The sequence below is a fragment of the Arachis hypogaea genome, chromosome 2, assembly GCF_003086295.3.
Source record: "Arachis hypogaea cultivar Tifrunner chromosome 2, arahy.Tifrunner.gnm2.J5K5, whole genome shotgun sequence".
Lineage (NCBI taxonomy): Eukaryota > Viridiplantae > Streptophyta > Magnoliopsida > Fabales > Fabaceae > Arachis > Arachis hypogaea.
This window is the reverse complement of record NC_092037.1, coordinates 99880731-99902561: the sequence shown is the minus strand read 5'-3', so window position 1 is coordinate 99902561 and position 21831 is coordinate 99880731. Positions and strand designations below refer to the sequence as shown.

The 21831-nt window shown below is 37.5% G+C and overlaps 4 protein-coding genes and 1 non-coding gene across 5 annotated transcripts; 2 read left to right on the top strand and 3 right to left on the bottom strand.

Annotated features, from left to right (window-relative positions):
- Positions 1-91: 91 nt before the first annotated feature.
- LOC140172841 (putative disease resistance RPP13-like protein 1) lies at positions 92-2362 on the bottom strand. The gene has a single exon (XM_072210729.1). The coding sequence runs from the start codon at positions 2360-2362 to the stop codon at positions 92-94; it is 2271 nt and encodes a 756-aa protein (XP_072066830.1).
- A 1094-nt stretch (positions 2363-3456) lies between these two features.
- Positions 3457-5724, top strand: LOC112729627 (probable LRR receptor-like serine/threonine-protein kinase At3g47570). The gene is made up of 2 exons (XM_029293485.2): positions 3457-4856; positions 5177-5724. Exons 1-2 carry the CDS (start codon positions 4484-4486, stop codon positions 5458-5460), a joined length of 657 nt encoding a protein of 218 aa, XP_029149318.1. The 5' UTR covers positions 3457-4483; the 3' UTR covers positions 5461-5724.
- A 1868-nt stretch (positions 5725-7592) lies between these two features.
- On the bottom strand, positions 7593-7975 carry LOC112756704 (small ribosomal subunit protein eS28). The gene has a single exon (XM_025805331.2). It carries the CDS (start codon positions 7972-7974, stop codon positions 7777-7779), a length of 198 nt encoding a protein of 65 aa, XP_025661116.1. The 5' UTR covers position 7975; the 3' UTR covers positions 7593-7776.
- A 2256-nt stretch (positions 7976-10231) lies between these two features.
- On the top strand, positions 10232-10304 carry TRNAA-UGC (transfer RNA alanine (anticodon UGC)). The gene has a single exon. It is a non-coding gene; the product is annotated as a tRNA-Ala (tRNA).
- Positions 10305-11858: 1554 nt separating this feature from the next.
- On the bottom strand, positions 11859-15928 carry LOC112756696 (uncharacterized). The gene is made up of 5 exons (XM_025805323.3): positions 15828-15928; positions 15458-15546; positions 14103-14255; positions 13794-13942; positions 11859-12290 (listed from the first exon to the last, which is right to left on the bottom strand). The coding sequence occupies exons 3-5, from the start codon at positions 14233-14235 to the stop codon at positions 12213-12215; spliced, it is 360 nt and encodes a 119-aa protein (XP_025661108.1). The 5' UTR covers positions 14236-14255; positions 15458-15546; positions 15828-15928; the 3' UTR covers positions 11859-12212.
- Between the last annotated feature and the right edge of the window lie 5903 nt (positions 15929-21831).

Below are 21831 nucleotides of genomic sequence, written 5' to 3'. Positions count from 1 at the left end.
CTAGTTATTTCTATTTCTGTAATTCCTCTATAAAGAGGCTGATTTCCTGTACATTTTATAACACAATACATTCAAACACTTCAATTTGGTATCAGAGCAGGATCTCTGCACTGTGCCTCTGATTTATAGCTATGGCTGACAGTTCCTCAGTCATTAATCCTGAACAGAAGGAGTTAATGCCATCTTTATCTATTGACCACAACAAGCTCAAAGAGTTAATGCCATCCTTATTACACATTCTTGCCTCCGAAGCTTCATTGCTGTTGACCACATTCTCCAATTTGGTAATGGAAATTGATTGGTGTAGATTTGCAAGTGCTCTCAGTTCTTTGATCTTGTTCTCTTCATGCTTCCCAACAATGTAGTCGCTTAAAAACTGCAAACCTTTCAATTTGCTCATGCCTTTCGGCATCTCATGCAAACAAGTCCCTGTAATATCAAGGTGACGCAAATTGACAAGATTTTGCATGCCAGCTGGACGAGTTTTCAGATTTGCACATCCATTCAGCTTCAAAGTCTGCAAATTGTACAGGTTACCCAGTGACTCAGGCAATGTCACAATGTAGGTCTTTGATAGATCCAAGTAACGCAAATGAATCAACTCACCTACTGAATCAGGAAGTGAGTCAAGAGGAAAACATTTAAACGACAAAACTCTCAAGTACTTCAATTGTGAGAGTAAAATGCATGGTGCGTTTTCCATGTTGAATGGAATCCCCCAATCCAAATTAACTTCAAGAAATGTCCTTGTATGTTTTACTTTGTCACAAACTCCCAGAAGTTTTGACATTGGGTAATTGCCTTTAGCATTATGTGACAAATGACGAGTTTTAATATCAACTTCAACAGTATTCTCAACCTCCTCAGCTCTAAAATAGAACTCTCCACCAAAGATCATTGCCAAATCATGCACCAGATCATGCATCACAAATATCTTTTCCCGAGTACTATGAGGCTGGAAAAATGATCTCGCAACTAATTCGTCAAAATATTCATCGCCAACTTCTTCCATACTTTTTTTTCCTACTGGTTGTAAAAAATTTTCTGCCATCCATAACAAAATCAATTCATCTTTGTCGAATTCATGGTCTTTGGGATACAAGGAACAATAAACAAAGCACTCTTTCAAGCATGAAGGAAGATAATAGTAGCTAATTCTTAATGCCGGTACAACTTTTATCCTGTCATCAGAGAATTCCCATATCTCACTCTTCAATATATGATTCCAATACTTGACATCAGAATTTCCACGCAATAAGCTTCCAAGGGCTTGAGCTGCCAATGGCAATCCATTACACTTCTTTACAATATTTCTGCCGACCTTTCCCAAAGTTGTATTCTGCATAGAGTCAGTGGAAAGACGTGCATGCTTTGAAAACACTAACCAACAATCTTCATGAGACAATAAATTTAGTTCATGAGGTGGAACAGTTTGCACTACAGAAGCGACCTTTTTACTTCTAGTAGTTATGAGAATTTTACTTCCCTTAACTCCATTCTGAAAAGGTTTTAGAAGGCTATTCCAAGCGTCATAATCTTCATTCCATGCATCATCCAAGACAACAAAGAATTTTCGTCTGGCCAGCTTTTCCTTTAAATCATGTTGAAGTAAATTCAAATCTGTCAACTTACAAGATCGTGAAGTTATTGTTTCAATTATAGTCTTGGTGACCTTGATAACATCAAACTCTTCGGACACACAAACCCAAGCTTGAAAATCAAAATTCTTCTTCACTTCGTCATCATGGTACACCAATTGGGCCAAAGTAGTCTTTCCTATTCCTCCCATGCCCACAATGGGAATCACAGGTATATCACCATCAGTAGTATCATCGTCGTCCAACAACAATTTCACTATGACCTCCTTGTCTTTTTCCCTGCCATATATATTGGATCTTTCAACTAGAGATGTTGTAATCCTCCATGACATGTTCTCCTTAGGAATCTCTCTAAGACCAAGAGTGTCTTTTTGTTTCACAATAGATTCTATCTTATCAATAATTTCCTCCATGCAGTTTGCTATCTCCCTATCTTGCAAATTGAGATAACGAGAGAAGAAGGTACCTGGATCCTTTTGAGTGGCAGCTTTGGTGAAGACTTCATCCAGCAAGTTATCAGCAACATACATAGCATCTTTGAGAGTATCGAGCCAGTCCTTGACAGCTCTCTCCTTGATCTGCTTCTGCTCAGCATCAATGAGAAAGGCTTGAACAGCATAAAGAGTAGTCTTCAACCTTCCAAGCAGCTTCTGGGTAAGCTTCTTCCCTTTGATCCAGTTAGCAACTTCTGGTGAGGACATCCTGTCAAAAACAACATTAAGAATAGAAGACAGAACAGCTCCACCCACAAGTTCGGCAGCCATGTTTCTCAAGGTCAATTGATAAGAATATAAGAAATCGAGCAAATGAAAGGAAATGGAGGTATCTAGTGAAGTATATTGTCCTACTCTGATATGTACTTTTGAAGCAGAAACATATTGACTTTAAGATTATTGGTATTAGAAGCAAGCGATACTAAAATTATTCATGAAAATGTCCCACTTGTTGGACAAATGATGCCACTGATGATTTTTTTTAATATAAGAGCTTGACTTCACCTACTTTCAGCACAAATTGTTCCACGTCCAATGGCATATGATATTCTATTCTAATTTTATTCTAAGAGGGTGTTTCCTTCACATTTTTTTTTCAGTGCTCTGACCAAGGAAAACGAGTAGTGGAGACTTTGAACAACTTTACCTACCAGGCTACTTAGTTGTACCCATTTATATATTTGACCCCTTTTTTTAACAGTGCAATGAAAATTTAATTGCTTGAAGTTTATGCCAAACTTGATAGATATAGGCTCATAAAAGAGATATATGTGTTAGTAATAAGTTGAGACAGTTAATAGTTTGTTGCAATTTATGTTATTTGATACTAGTAAACTGGAAAATCACTAGGAAAACTTTCACTCTTCATTCTTTCAACTACCTAAGTTTTCAGATTATTTAGTTGCTTGATTGATCACAAATATTGCTTCTTATTATTACAGTTTTGAACTTTTATTTTTCTAAATAGAGAACGAACACTAATGACAAGAAGGCCAAGCTAGGACAATAGTTGCGAAACATTGTGGCAATTCAACGAATAGCATTGATGTTTCCTTCACATTTTTTGGTATCACTCACTGTGTTTAATGAAACATGAGGGTAAGTATCAAAGTAGTACCTGAAGTTACCCTCGAGGCTCAAAGTAATCCCTGAACTTAAAAATTTGTCGAGATCGTCCCTAAAGTTGATCTCCGGTACTCATAGTGGTCCTTCCGGTAAATTTCGTCCAGCTGGCGCAACCGAAAAGCTGACCTGGCGTCGTTGGTGACATGTTAGCAGCGCAATGGCTAGCTGACGTGGCACAGTAAACATTTTGGACTCAATTTGGTCCCTAATTTTAGGTTAAAAACCCTAACCCCCAATTGACTCTCTTCTCCTTTCTTCTCCATAGCACTCTCTTCAATATTTGAGTCTTGGCAACAACCGTCTGCAGGGAACCATCATCAGCGAAATCTGCAAAATCAAGCAGCTGAGTGAGTTGTACATAACTGAGAACAAGCTAATTTCTGGAGAGGTTCCAACTTGCTTTGGTAATCTTACTTCTCTAAGAAAACTTTACTTGAACTCCAACAAACTTAGTAAGGTGCCTTCTTCTCTTTGGAGCCTCAGAGACATTCTTGAGGTGAACTTATCTGACAAAGTGACAATGCTTTAACTCTGTCTCTTCCAATTGAAATTGGGAACTTAAAGGCTGTGACTTTCTTGGATCTATCAAAGAATATGATCTCAGGAAGCATTCCTGGGGCCATTTCTGGATTGCAAAATTTGCAAATTCTCAACTTATCACAAAATAAATTGGTAGGGGGTATTCCTGATTCACTTGGCAGTTTGATAAGTTTGACAGATTTGGACTTATCTCAAAACAACTTGTTTGGCTTGATTCCAAGATCACTGGAGTCACTTCATTATCTTGAATTCATCAATCTTTCTCATAATAGTTTGGAAGGAGAGATTCCGAGTGGTGGACCTTTCAAAAATTTCACTGCTCAATCTTTCATGTTTAATAAAGCACTTTGTGGAAATGCCAGATTACAAGTCCCAACATGCAGTAAAGTAAAGAAGAAAGGGTCAAATGCAAACATATTCTTCATCAAATGCATATTGCCTATAATGGTTTCAATCATTATGGTTGTTTTCTGTGTGTTTTTTCTCGTCAGGCGTTGAAGAAAGAATGGTGGTGATACTAATGAAGGAACATTATGAGCATTACAAGCAGCCAGAATGATTTCGTACTATGAACTATCACAGGCAACTAATGGATTTGATGAGAGTAATTTGCTTGGTAGGGGCAGTTTTGGCTGTGTTCAAAGGTTGACTTTCAAATGGGATGGTGGTTGCTGTCAAAGTGTTTAACTTGGATTTGGAATTAGGATCAAAGAGCTTCAGTGTAGAATGCTAGCAATGCGCAATCTGCGCCATCGAAATCTCATGAAGATCATAGGTTGTTGTTCAAGTATAGATTACAAGCTTTTAGTGATGGAGTTCATGCCTAATGGGAGCCTTGAGAGATGGTTGTATTCTCATAACCATTGTTTGGACTTCTTGCAAAGGCTAAATATAATGATAGATGTGGCATCTGCATTGGAGTATCTGCATCATGGATCTTCACCTATAGTGGTTCATTGTGATGTCAAACCTTGTAATGTCTTATTGGATGAAGACATGGTTGGCCATGTCAGTGACTTTGGCATTGCCAAATTGCTTGGCGAGGGACAATCCAAAGAATATACCAAGACCATGGCTACAGTTGGCTACATTGCACCGGGTAAGTGATGCTACACCAGATTATAATTTCCCTTTTAACTTTGGTCATTTGATTATAACCATATGCTTGATTAGTATGCATATACAATTGAAGATCATAAATCATTCACTGACCTTTTAGTAATAATTTGTAATCAAAGTTGAACTACAATGCTTCTTTAACTTTTTCTGTAATAATTTTCATTAGTTCAGAAATTCACTTTCTGTTGCGGTGGTGGTATCTAAACATTTTGTTTCCAATTTTAGTGGCTTGTGTGTCACATATACTTGTTCTATAAACAAATATTTTATTTAAAATAACAAGGGTAATTTGAGTTGCAGAGTTTGGATCCAAAGGGATTATCTCTACAAAGGGAGATGTATACAGTTTTGGGATAATGCTGATGGAAACATTCACAAGAAAGAAGCCAACAGATGACTTGTTTGTTGCAGGATTAAGCATGAAAGGTTGGATTAGTGAATCATTGTCACGTGCAATTGATCGAGTTGTGGATTCCAACTTGTTACAAGATGAAGGTCACCACCATGTTGATGACATAATAGCATCTACATCATCTATCTTGAAACTGGCCTTGAATTGTTGTGAGGATTTACCTGAAGAATGAATGAACATGAAAGATATTGCTGCATCACTGAACAAAGTTAAGGCCAAGTTTCTTAAAGCTAATGACAAGGATGTCGTTTGGTTTTGTAGAAAATGAACCACTTTGTAATATGTTTAAATGTTTAGTACATTCCCTTTCTTTGTTTTTGAATTTTGGCCTCAGTAGAGTCTATATTTTTCTACATTAGGAACATAAGATGTTGCAATAAACATTATCAAAAGAGAGTCAGCAAATATAACTACAGAACATTTACAGTTATTAAGCTATGGGTGATTCAGGATTGATATATAAAGATTAAAGAATATAAAGGATGATCATGGCCATTTGCTAATTGATAATATATCAGTTGTAAGTAGGGCTGGCAATTCATACCCTACCCGCGGGTACCCAACTCGGTCCAACCCGTTCGGGTAGGGTAGCTGCGGGCGGGTACCCAACTCGGTCCAACCCGTTCGGGTAGGGTAGCTGCGGGTAGGGTAGGGTACAGTCCGGGTATGCCTGGGTACCCTACCCTACCCACACTTCATATATAACACATATTTTATAAAAATTTCTCTATATAGTGAAGGAAGTAAGAGTTGAACCCACAACCTTTCTTATGTAATGACTTATAATAAGTGAACAATCACTAAACTAGTTAGTTAATTTAGTAATTTAAAGCATTAGTTTTTTATTTTTTATGTTATTAATACGTATAAAATTCGAAATAATTGAATTTTATATTTACTTTGAAAAAATTTGATATTTCTGCGGGTAGGGTAGGGTTTAGAATTTTAGGGTGCGGGTAGGGTTAGGGTTGAGAGATTCTCAACCCGCGGGTATGGTAGGGTAGAGTTTTAATGAAATTTTCAACCCGCGGGTAGGGTTAGGGTAGGATCCAAACCCTACCCTACCCTACCCATTGCCAGCCCTAGTTGTAAGAAATATTCATTGTGTCACTTCAATACCAATTTCTGTAAACTAAGAAAAGCAAATCTGCGATGTTGAGCACTGTTGACATTTGACAATGACCTGAGACACCATAGTTATCAAAAGTAATAATCTGGAGAGTCACAAAAACCAAAACAGTAAAAACAGGAGGCTCTAAAAGAGATAACTAGAACAGAAGGTATTAGTCACCCCAAAAGATTGCATATGGTGCACCATAAAAGCTTAACTTACATGCCTAAAAATGGCAACAATAATACAGAACCACAAGCTTACCATATTAATGCAGTGGCTGGTTATTTGTGCGATGGAGAAGAAAGGAGAAGAGAGTCAATTGGGGGTTAGGGTTTATAACCTAAAATTAGGGACCACATTGAGTCCAAAATGTTTACTAAGCCACGTCAACTAGCCGTTGCGCTGCTAACGTGTCACCAACGACGCCAGATCAGCTTTCCGGTTGTGCCAGCTGGACGAAATTCATCGGAAGGACCACTATGAGTACCGGAGATCAACTTCAGGAACGATCTCGACAAATTTTTAAGTTCAGGGATTACTTTGAGCCTCGAGGGTAACTTCAGGGACTACTTTGATACTTACCTCGCTAATTATTAGTACTTGTTAGCCACCAATACTTGTCTCACTATGCAGGTTTCTTTTTTTGTTAGTACTTGTTTAATCGTTAGAAGCTTGAACTAGAGATTCATTAGTTGATGTAGATATTAATTATTTAAAATCCATGTAATTAGTTACTAGTTATTTAAGGGTCAGAGCTCATAGCATAAAACTATTAGTGCTAAAATTAGTTTCAACTTTCAACACTCTAGCAGATTGAAAGGGTTAAATTTCTCCATTTTGGACCAAAGAAAACAGAAGTGCACTTTAGATATAAACAACAGTCTAACAAATTTCCTTTTTGTCTGAAGAACCTAATACCCCGTCCATGGTTATAGCGTGGTTTCCAAATAAAATTTGGACCTCCTTAGTTATTTGGGTTCTAATTTATGTTCGAATCAGTCAAACAATGACATCAGAAATTCTTTTCCTGTTAAAAAACCCGACTTTCAAATCTCACAAAGTGCTTAACAAATTGCAGCTTAGTTATGCCTTGTAATCAAAGGATTTTGTTTATATAAACATAAGGTCATATCCACAGCTCAATATCAGAGTGGGGAAAGCATTATATCAAAATCAAATCACAAAAAAAATTTATAAATTCAGCCACCTCAATATCAAATTTTAAGTTTCATAATAAGGGCATATAGTATAGATCCAGGACAACAAAAGTAGCATCGAACTATGGCATCTGCTAACTACCATTAAAACTGAAACCAGAGGAACAAAAATCCACAATATTTTTACTTAATACAGAGAAAAACCATCGGAGACCATCTAGCGCAATCTTCTTGCTTCTCTCTCAGACTCAAGTAGAGTGAGAATGTCACCTTCTCTCACTGGTCCCTTCACATTCCTCATGATGTGGCGATTCTGATCATCCAGAAACTTGACTCTAACCTGGGTCACTTGCCCTCTAGAACCAGTGCGACCCATAACCTTGACAACGATAGCGTGCTTTATGCCAGTATCCATCCTGCTAGAACAAAAGTAACAATAAAAGGTTATGGAGGGAGAAGATTGCCAATATTGCATAAGTAATGACTACAAAATTTGCATACACATATTGAACATGTTTTAAATGCCAACTATCTAGTACATGCCACATCATTGTCAACTATGGCTATGCAAAGATTTGAATAAATGCAAATCACACACACAAAGTTACACATGCAAACAACTACTACTACAACAAAATCACTGCCTCCTGTGGGTTTTGTTCACAATGCAATATATTCCATAACCAAGGTTCTTGAATTTTCAATTGAAATCTAATCCAAACAACTAAGACAATAGCATCCAATTGAACAGGGAAACAAATTAATGTTGCTGAAACACAACAGCACTAGCAACCCAGATCATAGAAACTTTGATGGTTCAAAATCTAACAAACATTAACAGCTACTATATCATAATCATAGAAAGCCCAACTGATTGCTGTAAAAGGCTTAAGTACTCTAAAAAAAATTAAAGACACTGTACAGAATCTTAGAAAACATTTAATTATTCAAAACCTCTATTCCTGCAAAATATGCTATAGAATATGACCCAATGCAAAATATAACCCAACAAAACATCTTCTGAAGAAGATTACACATAAACTGCACTATTTCCACATTCCAAATGAATATTACGAAACACACCTTAACTACTTTAAGTGAATGATCAGGATTTTACAAAACAAGTCATAAATCATTACGGAGATCTAGAATAGGATGTCAATGCAAGGGAAAAACGTATCTTTATTATAAGAAACAATATATTTAAGAAAAAAAATAACAACTATAATGATAAAGGATATATAGAACTAAAATCTGGAAAACAAAATACACTAGCTCAATAAGATCAAGGAAGCCGCCAAAAAATTCTATTTCAGGGGATACGAGTTAGAAAGTAGGTACATGATCACCTAAATACTGAAAAAATAAACTAAAAAACAATAATTTAGGGAAAAATTGGAACGACGTAACAACAAAGAAGGAGAAAAGAAAGGATTGATATCAATAAGCTTGAATAGAAGAATTAATAGCAATGGCTGAGTGCATAGGTACCTGAGATTTGAGGAGGCGCTTGTAGCTGCTGCTGCTTGCTCTTCTTACTCGTCAGGGAGGATTGAAAGAAAATAACCCTAATTCTAACTATTGAGCTTTTATAGTGTGATATGTAACTCTTGAAATGTCAATTCTGCCCTCTAGATTGCTTAAAATAAAGTAACTATTTTGGTTAGTAAATAATTAACCAAATTTAAATTTAGTTGAGAAAAAGATAAATAGATCTTTATCTTTTTAATTTCAAGATACATACATTTTTAATTAATTAAAAAAATAAAAATGTTTTTTATTTTTTAAAATATGAGACATTTAAATTTTTTTATTCAAAATATATAACAATAAATTGATTTTTAAAGGAATCTAAATATCTTGTATTTTAAAAAATAAAAAACATTTTTATATTTTTAATTAATTAAAAATTTATTTATCTTTAAAATAAAAAATCAAAGACTTATTTATCGTTTACTCTTTAGTTATTATATTTATACTTAATACTTCTATTAACATTATGTTTACTAAGTTGGCTTCTATTTCTAATTACTAATTTCGATTTTAATAATTTGATTTTTTCGTTTTTTTTAGTCAATGAAAGAATAAAAAAGTAAATCAAGACAACGATTTTGTACCTGAGCACAAAATCACACAAAATCACATGATTATGAATGTTGAAGGGGTATTATTATTTTATTTTTTTAAGATATTTCTAAAGTTTAAGATTATTATTATTATATTAAAATGTGATCATTTTAACAACTAAATATATATACTTTAAATCCTAGACCAATAAAAATATATAAAACAAAATTGAGGAAAAACATGTAAAAATTTTAACAAAGATGCCTTAAAAAGTAAAAATCATGAGATACAGGGTGTATTTAGATAATTAGATTATAGTTTGCAAACATAGATTTGACCATGATTTTGTAATGCTGATTTTGATCGAAATTAGGTTTAGTAGTTCAATAGGATTTGTTTTGAAATTTTATTTATGTTGTTTGAATTGTACTCACAAAATTTAATTTTGTTTGTAAAATTATTCAAAGGAGCTTATAAATTACAAACTTCAGAGTTCAGAGTAAAAAGCAAAAACTCCTAACCAGACTTTAGTGATGTAATTCACTCCATTACTTCGAAACATCTGCTCTTCACTTAGTTATATTTTGGTGAAAGCTTTTCAACATGGGGATGTAGCTCAAATGGTAGAGCGCTCGCTTTGCATGCGAGAGGCACGGGGTTCGATCCCCCGCATCTCCATTTTTTTTTATTTCCAAATTTTTTATTAATTGATTTTGTTTTTTTAAATATATTCATTCTAACAGGCATACACAGTTACGAAAAGCAGGGGATTAATCACTAAAATATTCGCAGCAGTGTTAGTAGTTTATCTATAGTCTCCAAAGTTTCTTATCAAATTCAAATCTCTAATCTCTAAAACCAAACCATAATCTGAAACAGGGTAAAAAGTGACTCCATATAACAACAGCTTCACATCTTTGTCCTGTATGCTGTATATTATCATTGAGTGCTATCGTAGAAGTAATCAAGTAACACATGTGTAAGTTTCATGATTTGTGTTCCTAATCAAATCTACATATGTTAATGGTATATTGGTATTCATTACACAAATTGCACGTGCCTTCCCACAGCAAGTTGATGCATACATAACTATACAACATATTACATATGTTACTGATTCTTACACATTTTTTCATTATTAGCAAGTGCTAATTGTTTCAATCTAGTTTGGATTAGAGATCTTAAACAGATCCTCTCTCATTTAGACCTACAAAAACTATATCCATATGATAACTATATAAAAGGTTGCGCCAGGACTAGTTGCTATAGTTCTGGAGGGTAGTCTCTCATGCAACCAACCCGCATAGGCCAATTATGTGAGAGCTTTCCCTTATGTGAGTCCATTCTCTTCAGTATCTTTTCTTTTGGGATTGGATTTTCAACTTCTTCATATTGATCTCAAATGGGTTTGACTTGGAAACCATGAAATCCTCGTCATCAATGAGTGACTCTTCAACTATCTCATAACCAGAATCTGGTACTAAGGAGAATAAAATATGGTTGGAGAATGCCCACTGTGAACCCAAACTGCCGTTGGAGTTGAAAATAGGAAAAAGATTATTCTATGCGCAACAACAACATAGCCTTATTTTACTAACTGAAAGTGAACTACATGAATCAAACGTCATTGTGTCCTAGTATGTATCATATTTATAGCGAAAATGTTTACATATAACCTTACTTGACCACCTAATGGCTAATTCAAAGTCTTTTTGAACTTTTAAAAACACATTATGCTACGTTATATAGAAATATTTTTACACACTTTATACTATTAAGTCTATAATAGTGCCGCATATTCTCAGCCTTCACGTTCCATTTCTATCTGAAGGAGCATGTCGAATTAACTCAACCATGTATGATCATATAACACTAATTGCTTTATGATAGCTTCATAGAATCAATTAGATCAAGCCTAGATTTTCCTTTCCACGTGTTGTGCAAACTCTCGAGTAAAAACACTTCTCACATCAGAATACACCTGAAAAAGTTGGCATCCATCCACAATGGAATCGTTTTTAACACTTCACCAAGTGCGTCATTGACTCATTTCAATATTTAGCTTAATGCTTTCTAACGTTAGGTACTATTATGAATAGGTCGTCATGAAGTGTTTTTCTACATCATGTCTTTTCGCACACGTTAACTCAAATAAATAAATAAAATAATCGTCGTGTATGTATGACAATAGACTTTTGCAGATTACCTTCCCTTCAAGTTAAACAAAAAAAAGGTGGAACATGTTCAGTAGTTACTTTCATTGCTTATTGTGAAATTGAAATCTAAAATATTGGGGAAGTTATGACATTTGTACAAGGCACAAGCCCCCCAAATCTGAAGTTATCACATTCATTCATACGTAAATCATGCACAACATGCTGTCTCGTCATCTTGTGATTAAACATGGAAAATGCCATGACAACCCCGAAGATAAGAAATAACAAATATATTTTGTCCAGAAGAGACAACCTCACGAAAAAGATGGTTACGGCAATGACTTTCATCATTTCATGCAAAGTTGAGTAGTGTCATGCCACTGTGACTAAACGTATATGATTTGGTCATACCCTTCTACTCCGAAACTAGTTAGGCTTTCATGGGCTCCGCACGTGGCCTCCATAATCCAAGCCTATATTTGTGTGCATATTTCAATATTAACTTCCTCTGCAAAACCAGAAACTAGGTTTAGAAAGTGAACTATACAATTCTTGGCTTCAAGAACAAAAGAAATCAGTATTTCAATCATACAAAAAGGTAAAAAGTGGGTCATTTTAGTCCCAATTAGTAAGTCCTAGGATTGATTGAACGAGAACAGTCTCACCGTCCACCACCAAAGCACCATCACAGCAGCAGCAGCAACATCACACTCATCCATCTTCTCCTTCATTTCATCCCTTCCTTCTTTCAGCCCTCAACCACAACTCCTTAAAATGTCAATATCCCAAAATCCCTAAAGAATATTCAGTTCAAAGAAACTAGCAAAGAGGAGTGAGTACCAATTAGTGGCAGCGTAAAGATACAATACTGGTGTAAGGGCAGCTTAGACATGACAAACTCTCAGATTTGCCGCTTCTTCTGATGGAGGTGAGGAGGTGTGGAGGAGGAGTAGCGACTTTGGTGGCTGCAGTGTGATGCCAGTGGCAGTGCGGAGTGATGATGGCAGGAGGGAATTTGGGGTGGGGAAGTAGCGCCAATGAGGAAGAGGAAAAATGTACCAAGGGTGTAGGTTGTTTTAGGATTTCTAATTCATTATGATGATGGTGATGGTGTTGGTGGTGGTGATGTTATTGTTGGTGGCAACATGGTGAAATTGGAAAAGAAAAAGTTGACTAACCATTGACCCATAGAAATTTAAATATAAGGATCAAATTAAAATGTTCTAAAACATTTTGTGTAAAAATTGAAACAAAATAGAACTTAAGGGTAAAATTGAACCCAAATACAAATGTTGAGGGGGGTAAAATATACTTTTCCATAATAGAATTATATTACCATTAACCAAACACCTAGACCACAGTACACCAATCAAAATTTCTAAATACAAGTGGAAAAACTGAACCAGTTATGATGTAATTGTGAGTTTTATTTCGGAGGGGAAGGGCGGGGTAGGAAAGGCTTTGAAAGAGTAACATGACCTTACAACAACCTTCAAAACCCCCCTCCCTTCCTCCGTTCCGTTCCCTTCAAAAATGAAACTCACAAAGACAGCCTTAATCTTTAGCTAGTGCATATGTAATAGACAAGGTAGCAACACAACCCAATCACGATGTGATGAATATTGCATGATTTAATGTGAGAAAATTAGAAAAGTTAGCAGGGAAGCTGGGCCCATATGGTCATTGGTCCAGGAGGAGAGAAAATCGGAATAAGTGCCAGATGGATAAGGGGTATCGATAGTATGCTAATTCTCTCAAATTCCCCTAGTTGTCTTTCACTTTCTCAAATTCTACCTCCATATAAGTCCCTCTCTTGTCAAAATTCTTATCTCAATGCTATTGTACAACATGAATGCATGTTTGTCCAGTTCAATAGAATGGTTCGGAATGGTAACCTCAAGAAACTAATCTCAAGCTTATTTACTTTTTTTCATTTACATTGACTGATAACAGTTTATGATGCATCATAATAGGACGTAGCAAAGAAAGCAAGTAAAGAGCAAAGGATTACATGTTTGCAAGGAATGCCGAGCTTCTTAAGTTTGAGGGTGCGAGTGACGAGAAGCTTCTGGAAGTCACCTAATTCAGATTCAAGTTTCGCAACATGGGATTCAACTCCATTCCCAATTCCCGTTAGAAACTCTGGTATTCCAACCTTCACTGCATCATCAAGCACAGTTGAACAAAACAAACAATCATTCAAATTACATTGAAAGACTTAGTTTTTGAGAGACTAAACACAATATAAACATATGAAAAGTCCTAAGTTGAGGATGAAAATGCAGATAGGGTATATAATGGGAAATGATAGGTAGCATACCAATGTATTGGGTTGATTTGGAGAAGAATCTAGAAGAAGAAGAAGAAGAAGAATGATGAGGGAGCAGTTTTGGTGTTGTTGGGGGAAAACTAGAGGCTCTGGTTCTAATTATCCTCTGCAACCATGTTGCCATTGTCGAATGAGCGAAAATGCCTGACACAATTCAACAACAACATGCTTTATAGTGGAAAGCGGACCTATATATAATATGTATCATATAAAATTTTAATCTAATAATCTACTAACATATTCATAAGAACATAATCTCAAGGCAAAAGGCAAAAAGCCATGGAGTCTTAAACATAAATAAACCAGCATAAAACATGAACATAAATACATTAAATCTAATTATCTATTGCATAAAGATGCATTCTCATTATAAAGTAATAATAGGCAAGGCATACTTTGATTTGTTCTCCAATTCATTTCCTATAAATAAAGCAACAATTTACCCAAATCAACAACAACAACAATCCACGAAAACATCAACAAAACGAAGCAGCAGCAGAAATTGATAGAGCATAATGAAGCAGTAGCAGCAGCAATATATAATAATAATTGACAATAAAAATCTTTTTCTTTTTCAGTAACAAATCAATTTTACTTTATTGCAATGGCACATTATTAGACATAAATTTTACTTTCTTTGTATATGAAATTCTTTTGGGATACACATCAAACACGTAGATGACAATAACCTCATTCGGTGGGTTCCATGCTTAAAGTGCAACAAAACCAACATAAAGCCACAGCCACAGTGGTTGAAGACGAGATATCAGCAAGGTTCTAAAAACTAAACCGGACATCGAATCATTTAGGTTACTATTCAAAAGTTCAAAGAAATAACTAGTTTAACCGTGGTTCAATAAGAATAACCAGATTATAATAAATTAATATATTAAACCATAAATAAGCACATAATAACAAAAAGCATACTCTCTTTGTAAATTCAAAAATCAAAACTTCAAAATTATTAACTACAATGTCATACTCCCATAGTTTCATGAAACAACTCTCAGTCTCAAATATAAAAGGCAATACCCACAGGTACTTCATCCTTAATATTACTATTAATATCTGAACAAATTAATTAGAGAAAATTATAATGGGACAATGCCAATCTGCAGGTCATTGAACTCAAAAGCCAACAAGGCCTCAAAACCTGATATCTATATCATCACACATTTACCACAGTCAAAGGTAAAATTTCCCCAAAGCATTTTACAGTCTTACAAAGTTCAGGATTTAAGGTTTACAAAAGCCTGATTCTAATTAGATATAATAGATAATAGTAGATAGATAAATATAATAGATAATAGATATAAGAAATAATAGATAGTAGATAAATAAATAACCTAAAAAGTAGATTGAAGAAACCCTTAATCCCTTCTATTCTTACGCGGTTCTCCCACACTTCATAGCATGCTTTACGCCGGTATCCACCCTGCTCGAACAAAAGCAACATCAAAAGGCTATGGAGGGAGAACAAGGTTGCCAATATTGCAGCATTAATGACTACAAAATTTGCATACACATATTCAACACGATTTAACTGCTACCTATCTAAGAACAAGTCGCGTCATAATTAATTATGGCTATGCAAAGATTTGGACAAATGAAAATCACTAAGATAGAAATGCAAACTACTACTACAACAAAATGAAAGAATCGATAACTAGAAGCTGGAAATGAAGAATTACTAGCAATGTTTAAGAGCATAGGTACCTGAGTTTCGAGGAGGCGCTGGTAGAAGCTACTGGTGGTTCTTCTTCGTCAGGGAAGGATTCAAAGCAAAACACTAATTATTATAAAATGGGCCTTAAAATTTGGGCCATACAGGGCCCAAGACCACAAAATATTAGTGGGCCCAAATCCAAATTCCAAACCCAAATCACCGAACCGGACCAAACCGGTCAAAGCGAACCATTATTAGTTTATTACATACCATAGTCCATAGAGTTGAAAAACCCTTCCCATGAATTCACCGGTAACTACCGCTGAAGAAGCGGATCAACTGCAACGAAGCAAAAAGAAACTCCGTAATGACAGAGGAGAATTTAAAGGGGAGACATCAAGGATAGCTAGAGAAGAGGAGTGGATGTGCGAGAAAACGTCTTTTGTGGGAACTAATGGCAAAAGAAGAACGTATGCCGATCTTGTTATGAATGGAAGTGCAGAACCAAGATCGGATGACGAAGAGTCTGACTCTGATAGGAGTTCATCAGATGATTCTGAAGAGGAAACGGAAGAGCAAATACCGATGGAAGAGCTTTTCAATATGAGCCAGATGCAAAGAGACGCTCTAAAGAAGGAGAGAAAGGAGGCCAACCGTCAACCATCAATTTCTGTTGAAAGACTCCCTAACGGCACCATCAGTATTACAGTTAATAAAACAGAGAAGAAAAGGTTAGAGAAGCCTTGGAAACACACGTTGATAGTGAAACTCCTGGGGAGGCAGATTACGTATGGAGTGCTGAAAAGAAGGTTAGACACCATGTGGGCCAAGTCAGGAGGCATGGACCTCATCGATGTTGGTAATGACTTCTATGTGGTGAGATTGTTTAATGAAGAAGATTACTGGCATGTGATGGAAGGAGGTCCCTGGCTACTTTTCGATCATTATCTAACGATAAGAAGTTGGACCCCAGACTTCAACCCCTTCGGAACTACCATCAATAAGGTGGCAGCTTGGATTAGGCTCCCAGACCTTCCCATTGAATACTACGACAAGCGTTTCCTGGGGACAGTAGGTGATCAGATTGGTAAGACGCTTAAAGTCGACATGAACACAGCGAATCAATCCCGGGGTAAGTTCGCGAGACTCTGTGTTGAACTAGACTTGAGCAAGCCCTTGGAAGCCTCCTACTTGGTGAATGGAAAAAGATTCTACATAGAATATGAGGGCCTGCATATGGTATGCTTCAGTTGTGGAAGGTTTGGCCATGTGAGTGATAGTTGCATGGCTAATACCAATCAAGAAGGTAAGGGAGGAAAGGCTAAAGAAGTGCAGCATCAAGAAGCAGAAAAGAATACTCCGACGGAAGAGATGCAGGCTGATCCTATGAACAAAGAAGGAGGGAAATGTAACGACAAGGGTAAAGAAGTCATTGTAACAAGCCAAAATTTTGGTGTATGGATGATAGTACAAAAGCAGAAAAGGACAAGAAGAACACCCACTAATAAGGACACCTCCAACATAAGTAGTGGGTCGAAGCATAAAAGCGAAAGAGACAAAATAGAGGCAGTGGAGGAAAAAGGAAGGTACGAGATTCTGGCAGAAAAGGACAAAGGGGACCAACCAATGCATGATCAAGGCAGTCTTCAGAAAAACAATGTGTCCCCTGTTAGGAAGCAGGCTGAGATTGTTTCGAAGGAATTTCTAACAGGTTCCCAAATGAGAAAGGCCAAGGCTACCACTTCAGTGCAGATCAATGATGAATATCCTTCTGACCATCCAAACCTAGCCCAATCATCCAAACGCAAACCCCAAAGCCCAACTTATTCACAACAACACCACCAAGCTACTCCAGCCTCATCACAGCCAACCCCTCAACTGTCCCTAAGACAGCCCATGACCCATCAAGCCCATATTATAGCCCCCATTTCTGACCCTACCCCCAGCCCAATCTTATCGCATGTGTCTCAATCTTTAGAGACATCTGACACTCATATGGTGTTGGAGACCCAAGTGGACCTTTGTATGGATCCAAAACCCCCAGACCCAAGGCAACCTTTCCTTTCGGGCTCGGATCTGGACGAAGTCATGGCCGAAGGGACTACGACAATAGTGGAATGGGGAAAAAGAGAAGCCCCGAAGGGGAACGATGTGCACATGGCCTAGTTGGGCCAATCATGGTTTAACTTGTCTCTGAATTTTGGATCCTTGAAGCTTTGGGCTTCTTTAAAAATAAGTCTTAATGATCATTTTTTCTTGGAATGCTAGAGGGGCTGCTGGCCCAAGCTTTGCAAAAACATTAAAGGAATATACTCAGCAATTTAAACCTGACTTGGTTGCGATTCAGGAGACCAAGTGTGGCGGAGAAGTAGCAAAGAGATCTATTCAGAATTGTGGCTTCAATTTTCATCTGACGGTGGATGCCCAAGGCTTCTCTGGAGGGATCTGGCTTTTGTGGAATAACCCAAATTTTCACATTCAAGAAATTAGCAGGCATAACCAAGCCTTGCACGTTCAGATTGAGAATGGTATGGAGCATTGGAATCTAACCGTGGTATACGCTAGTCCTCAGGAGACCAAGAGAAGAGAAATTAGGAGCTTCATTAGCGACATTGCAGACACAGTCCAAGGCCCCTGGTTACTTTGTGGAGACTTCAATGATATTGGAAGAATAGATGAGAAAAAGGGTGGGGCTCCTCCAGATAAAGCTCAAATTAGGAGGTTTACAGAGTGGATTGACCGTTGCAGTCTTATTGATTTGGGTTTTAATGGCACAAAATTTACTTGGAGAGGACCAGTTTGGCAAAATGGGGAGCGTATTTTCAAACGTCTGGACAGAGCTTTGTGCAATGTGGATTGGAGACTCAGATTCCAGGAAGCGGTGGTAGATACTTTGCCAAGGGTTAGGTCGGATCATCACCCTATCCTCATTAAATGCAAAGGTACGCACAATCACCCTAGGGAAAAACCATTCAGATTTGAGTTTATGTGGATGCAACACCATGACTTCCAACCCTTTATTAGACAAGCCTGGCTCGGCAACCACCATTTGACTAGTGCCATCAGCTCTTTTGTGGAAAAAATTAAATTGTGGAATCGGGATAATTTTGGGCATCTGTTTAAGCAAAAAAGAACCATCTTGAACAGGCTTCGAGGCATCCAAAACTCACCCAGATATGGGAAGAGTGAATTTTTGGATAGTTTGGAGGAAAGGCTCAATGGCGAGCTAGAAGCTATTCTTGATAGGGAGCAAACGTTTTGGCTCCAAAAATCGAGGGAGAACTGGATTGTGGAAGGGGACCGCAACACGCGATATTACCACACCAAAACCATCATTAGGAGGAGGAGGAACAAGATTTTAAAGCTGAGGGATGATAGTGGGGTCTGGATGGAAGACCACGAAGCTCTAAAAAGTCATGTTTGTCAGTATTTCCAAAACCTTTTCCAGGACAAATACCCTAGAAGAAATAGTGTGATCAACACCACAACCTTCTACCCCCCGATGGAAGATGGGGAGATACACAACCTGAGTCAATTCGTCAACAAAAAGGAAATTGAGGATGCAATTTTTGCTATGGGATCCCTCAAAGCTCCCGGAGATGATGGACTCCCGGCAGGATTCTTTAAAGAAAATTGGCAGGTAGTTGGAAGCAGTGTCATTAATTTTGTATTGGACTCATGGAGGAACCCAAGCGGCATCAAGGATGTGAATAACACTCTCCTGACTCTCATTCCTAAAGTGGACCACCCTGAGTTTGTGAATCAATTTCGCCCAATCTCTCTTTGTAATGTATCTTACAAGACCATAACAAAGATTTTGGCTAATAGGATCAAAACCACCTTGAATAACCGTATATCTCCTGCTCAGTCTAGCTTTATCCCGGGTAGAAAAATTCAAGATAACATTATTATCGCACATGAGATCATCCATTCGATGAGGAAGTCAGCAGCTAAGCATGGGCACATGGCGATCAAAATTGACCTAGAAAAGGCCTATGATAGACTTAGTTGGAACTTCATTGAGAGATGTCTTCAAGATTACTCAATACCTCCAGAGCTTATCAGTGTCATTATGAATTGCATTAGGTCGACCAGCTTTCAAGTTTTGTGGAATGGGGAAAAAACTAATGTCTTCTCTCCAACTTGCGGCATCCGCCAAGGTGACCCTCTTTCACCATATATCTTTGTCATATGTATCGATAGGCTGTCTCATCTGATTGAGGACATGGTAAATGAGGGGCAGTGGATTCCTTTCCGTGTTGGGAGAAACGGACCTCTTATATCCCACTTGATGTTTGCCGATGACATCATGTTGTTTGCTGAAGCTTCTCAGGGACAAATTCGTAACATCAAGAAATGTCTTGAAATTTTTTGTGAGGCCTCGGGTCAAGTGATCAATGCCCAGAAAACACAAATCTTCTTCTCAAAAAAGGTGAATAATGAGTGTAGAGAAATGATTGTTAAAGAGGCAGGCTATAAAGAAACAAAAGAGATTGGAAGGTATTTGGGATCTTATATTGTGGAGGGACGGGATAGCAAGAGAAATTATGGGCACATTCTAGACAAGGTGAAGAATAAACTCAAGGGATGGAAGCAGAAAAGCTTGTCCATAGCGGGAAGGGTAGTGCTAGCTCAATCTTCTATTGGCCCGATTGCCAATTTTGCGATGCAACACAGCAAATTGCCAAAAGGCATTTGCAGCAAAGTGGAGAAAGCTCAACGTAATTTTGTTTGGGGTTCGGACGAAAATCACCGCAGGGTGCATCTCATTAGTTGGGAAACCCTCTGTCTCCCGAAGGATGCTGGAGGCTTGGGGTTCAAAAGGCTGGAAGTGATGAATCAAGCCTTCTTGTTTAAAATTTGTTGGAATTTGAACGAAGATCCTGACACTTTGTGGGCGAGGGTGTTATGGTATAAGTATTGTAATGGGGACACTAATAGACCTCATAACCCTACAGTGGGATGCTCCAACCTTTGGAGAGCTTTGCAGCAAGTATGGCCAACCTTTGAGGAGAATATTGTTCACAGAATTGGCAACGGGGAAAATACCAAATTTTGGAAGGATAAATGGCTTAACATGGATGGGTGCCTTGCGGACCATATTAGGCCTAACGTGCAAATTGAAGATATGGATGCAAGTGCCCAGAATTATGTGAACTCAGAGGGAGAATGGAACTTGGAGGTGCTCAACTCTGTAATTGAGACAGAGTGCATTCCCTTAATTAAAGCCATCCCTGCCCCTAGACCCTCAGATCCTCCTGATAGCAGAGCATGGAAGAATTCCTCAGATGGAAGATTCTCAGTTAGAGAAGCTTATAAAGCTATTATCCAACCTCCTATTGGTACCAGCAATGTGTGGAAGAAGATTTGGAAATGGCACGGCCCTCAAAGAATAAAAATATTCATGTGGCAAGCCATACATGGTAGATTGATCACTAACTACAGAAGGAGTAAATGGTATGGGACTTCCCCCCTCTGCCATTATTGCACAAATCAAGTTGAAGACACTATGCATGTTTTGAGAGATTGCGAGGGGGCAAAGGTTATCTGGAAAAAGCTGGTTAGAAGCGAGTTAGCGTTGGAGTTCTTTTCCATTCCAACGTCTGATTGGTTCCATGAGTGTTTGAACAAGGATTGGGGTTGCTCGATTCAAGCGGAATGGATTAGTATCTATATGGTTGCTTGTTGGAGGATTTGGAATTGGAGAAATATGGAAATATTCCAAAGATCCTTCAAGAGACCAGTGGTAGCGTACAATCTTATTCAGGATTATGTTAACACCATTCAAAAAGCCTTTGAGAAGTATCTCGTTGGGACCAATACTCACAGGAGAATGACTATCAGTATCAAGTGGCAACCCCCACAAAGTAATTGGATTAAAATTAACACAGATGGGGCAGTAAAAGATAATCCAAGGAGGGCGGGATGCGGTGGTATTCTAAGAAATAGTGAAGGAAGATGGATCATGGGTTTTTCCAGAAATCTGGGTGTCTGTTCCGCACACCTTGCTGAGCTTTGGGGGGTATACACCGGCCTGGAAATAGCCTGGACGAT

Coding starts and splice junctions, on each gene's coding strand:
- LOC140172841 (XM_072210729.1), bottom strand. CDS start 2,362: ATGGCTGCCGAACTTGTGGGTGGAGCTGTTCTGTCTTCTATTCTTAAT.
- LOC112729627 (XM_029293485.2), top strand. CDS start 4,484: ATGCTAGCAATGCGCAATCTGCGCCATCGAAATCTCATGAAGATCATA. Junction 4,857..5,176: donor AGTTGGCTACATTGCACCGG/GTAAGTGATGCT, acceptor TTTGAGTTGCAG/AGTTTGGATCCAAAGGGATT.
- LOC112756704 (XM_025805331.2), bottom strand. CDS start 7,974: ATGGATACTGGCATAAAGCACGCTATCGTTGTCAAGGTTATGGGTCGC.
- LOC112756696 (XM_025805323.3), bottom strand. CDS start 14,235: ATGGCAACATGGTTGCAGAGGATAATTAGAACCAGAGCCTCTAGTTTT. Junction 13,943..14,102: donor CAAATCAACCCAATACATTG/GTATGCTACCTA, acceptor TTGATGATGCAG/TGAAGGTTGGAATACCAGAG. Junction 12,291..13,793: donor TCGGCATTCCTTGCAAACAT/GTAATCCTTTGC, acceptor CTGGTTTTGCAG/AGGAAGTTAATATTGAAATA.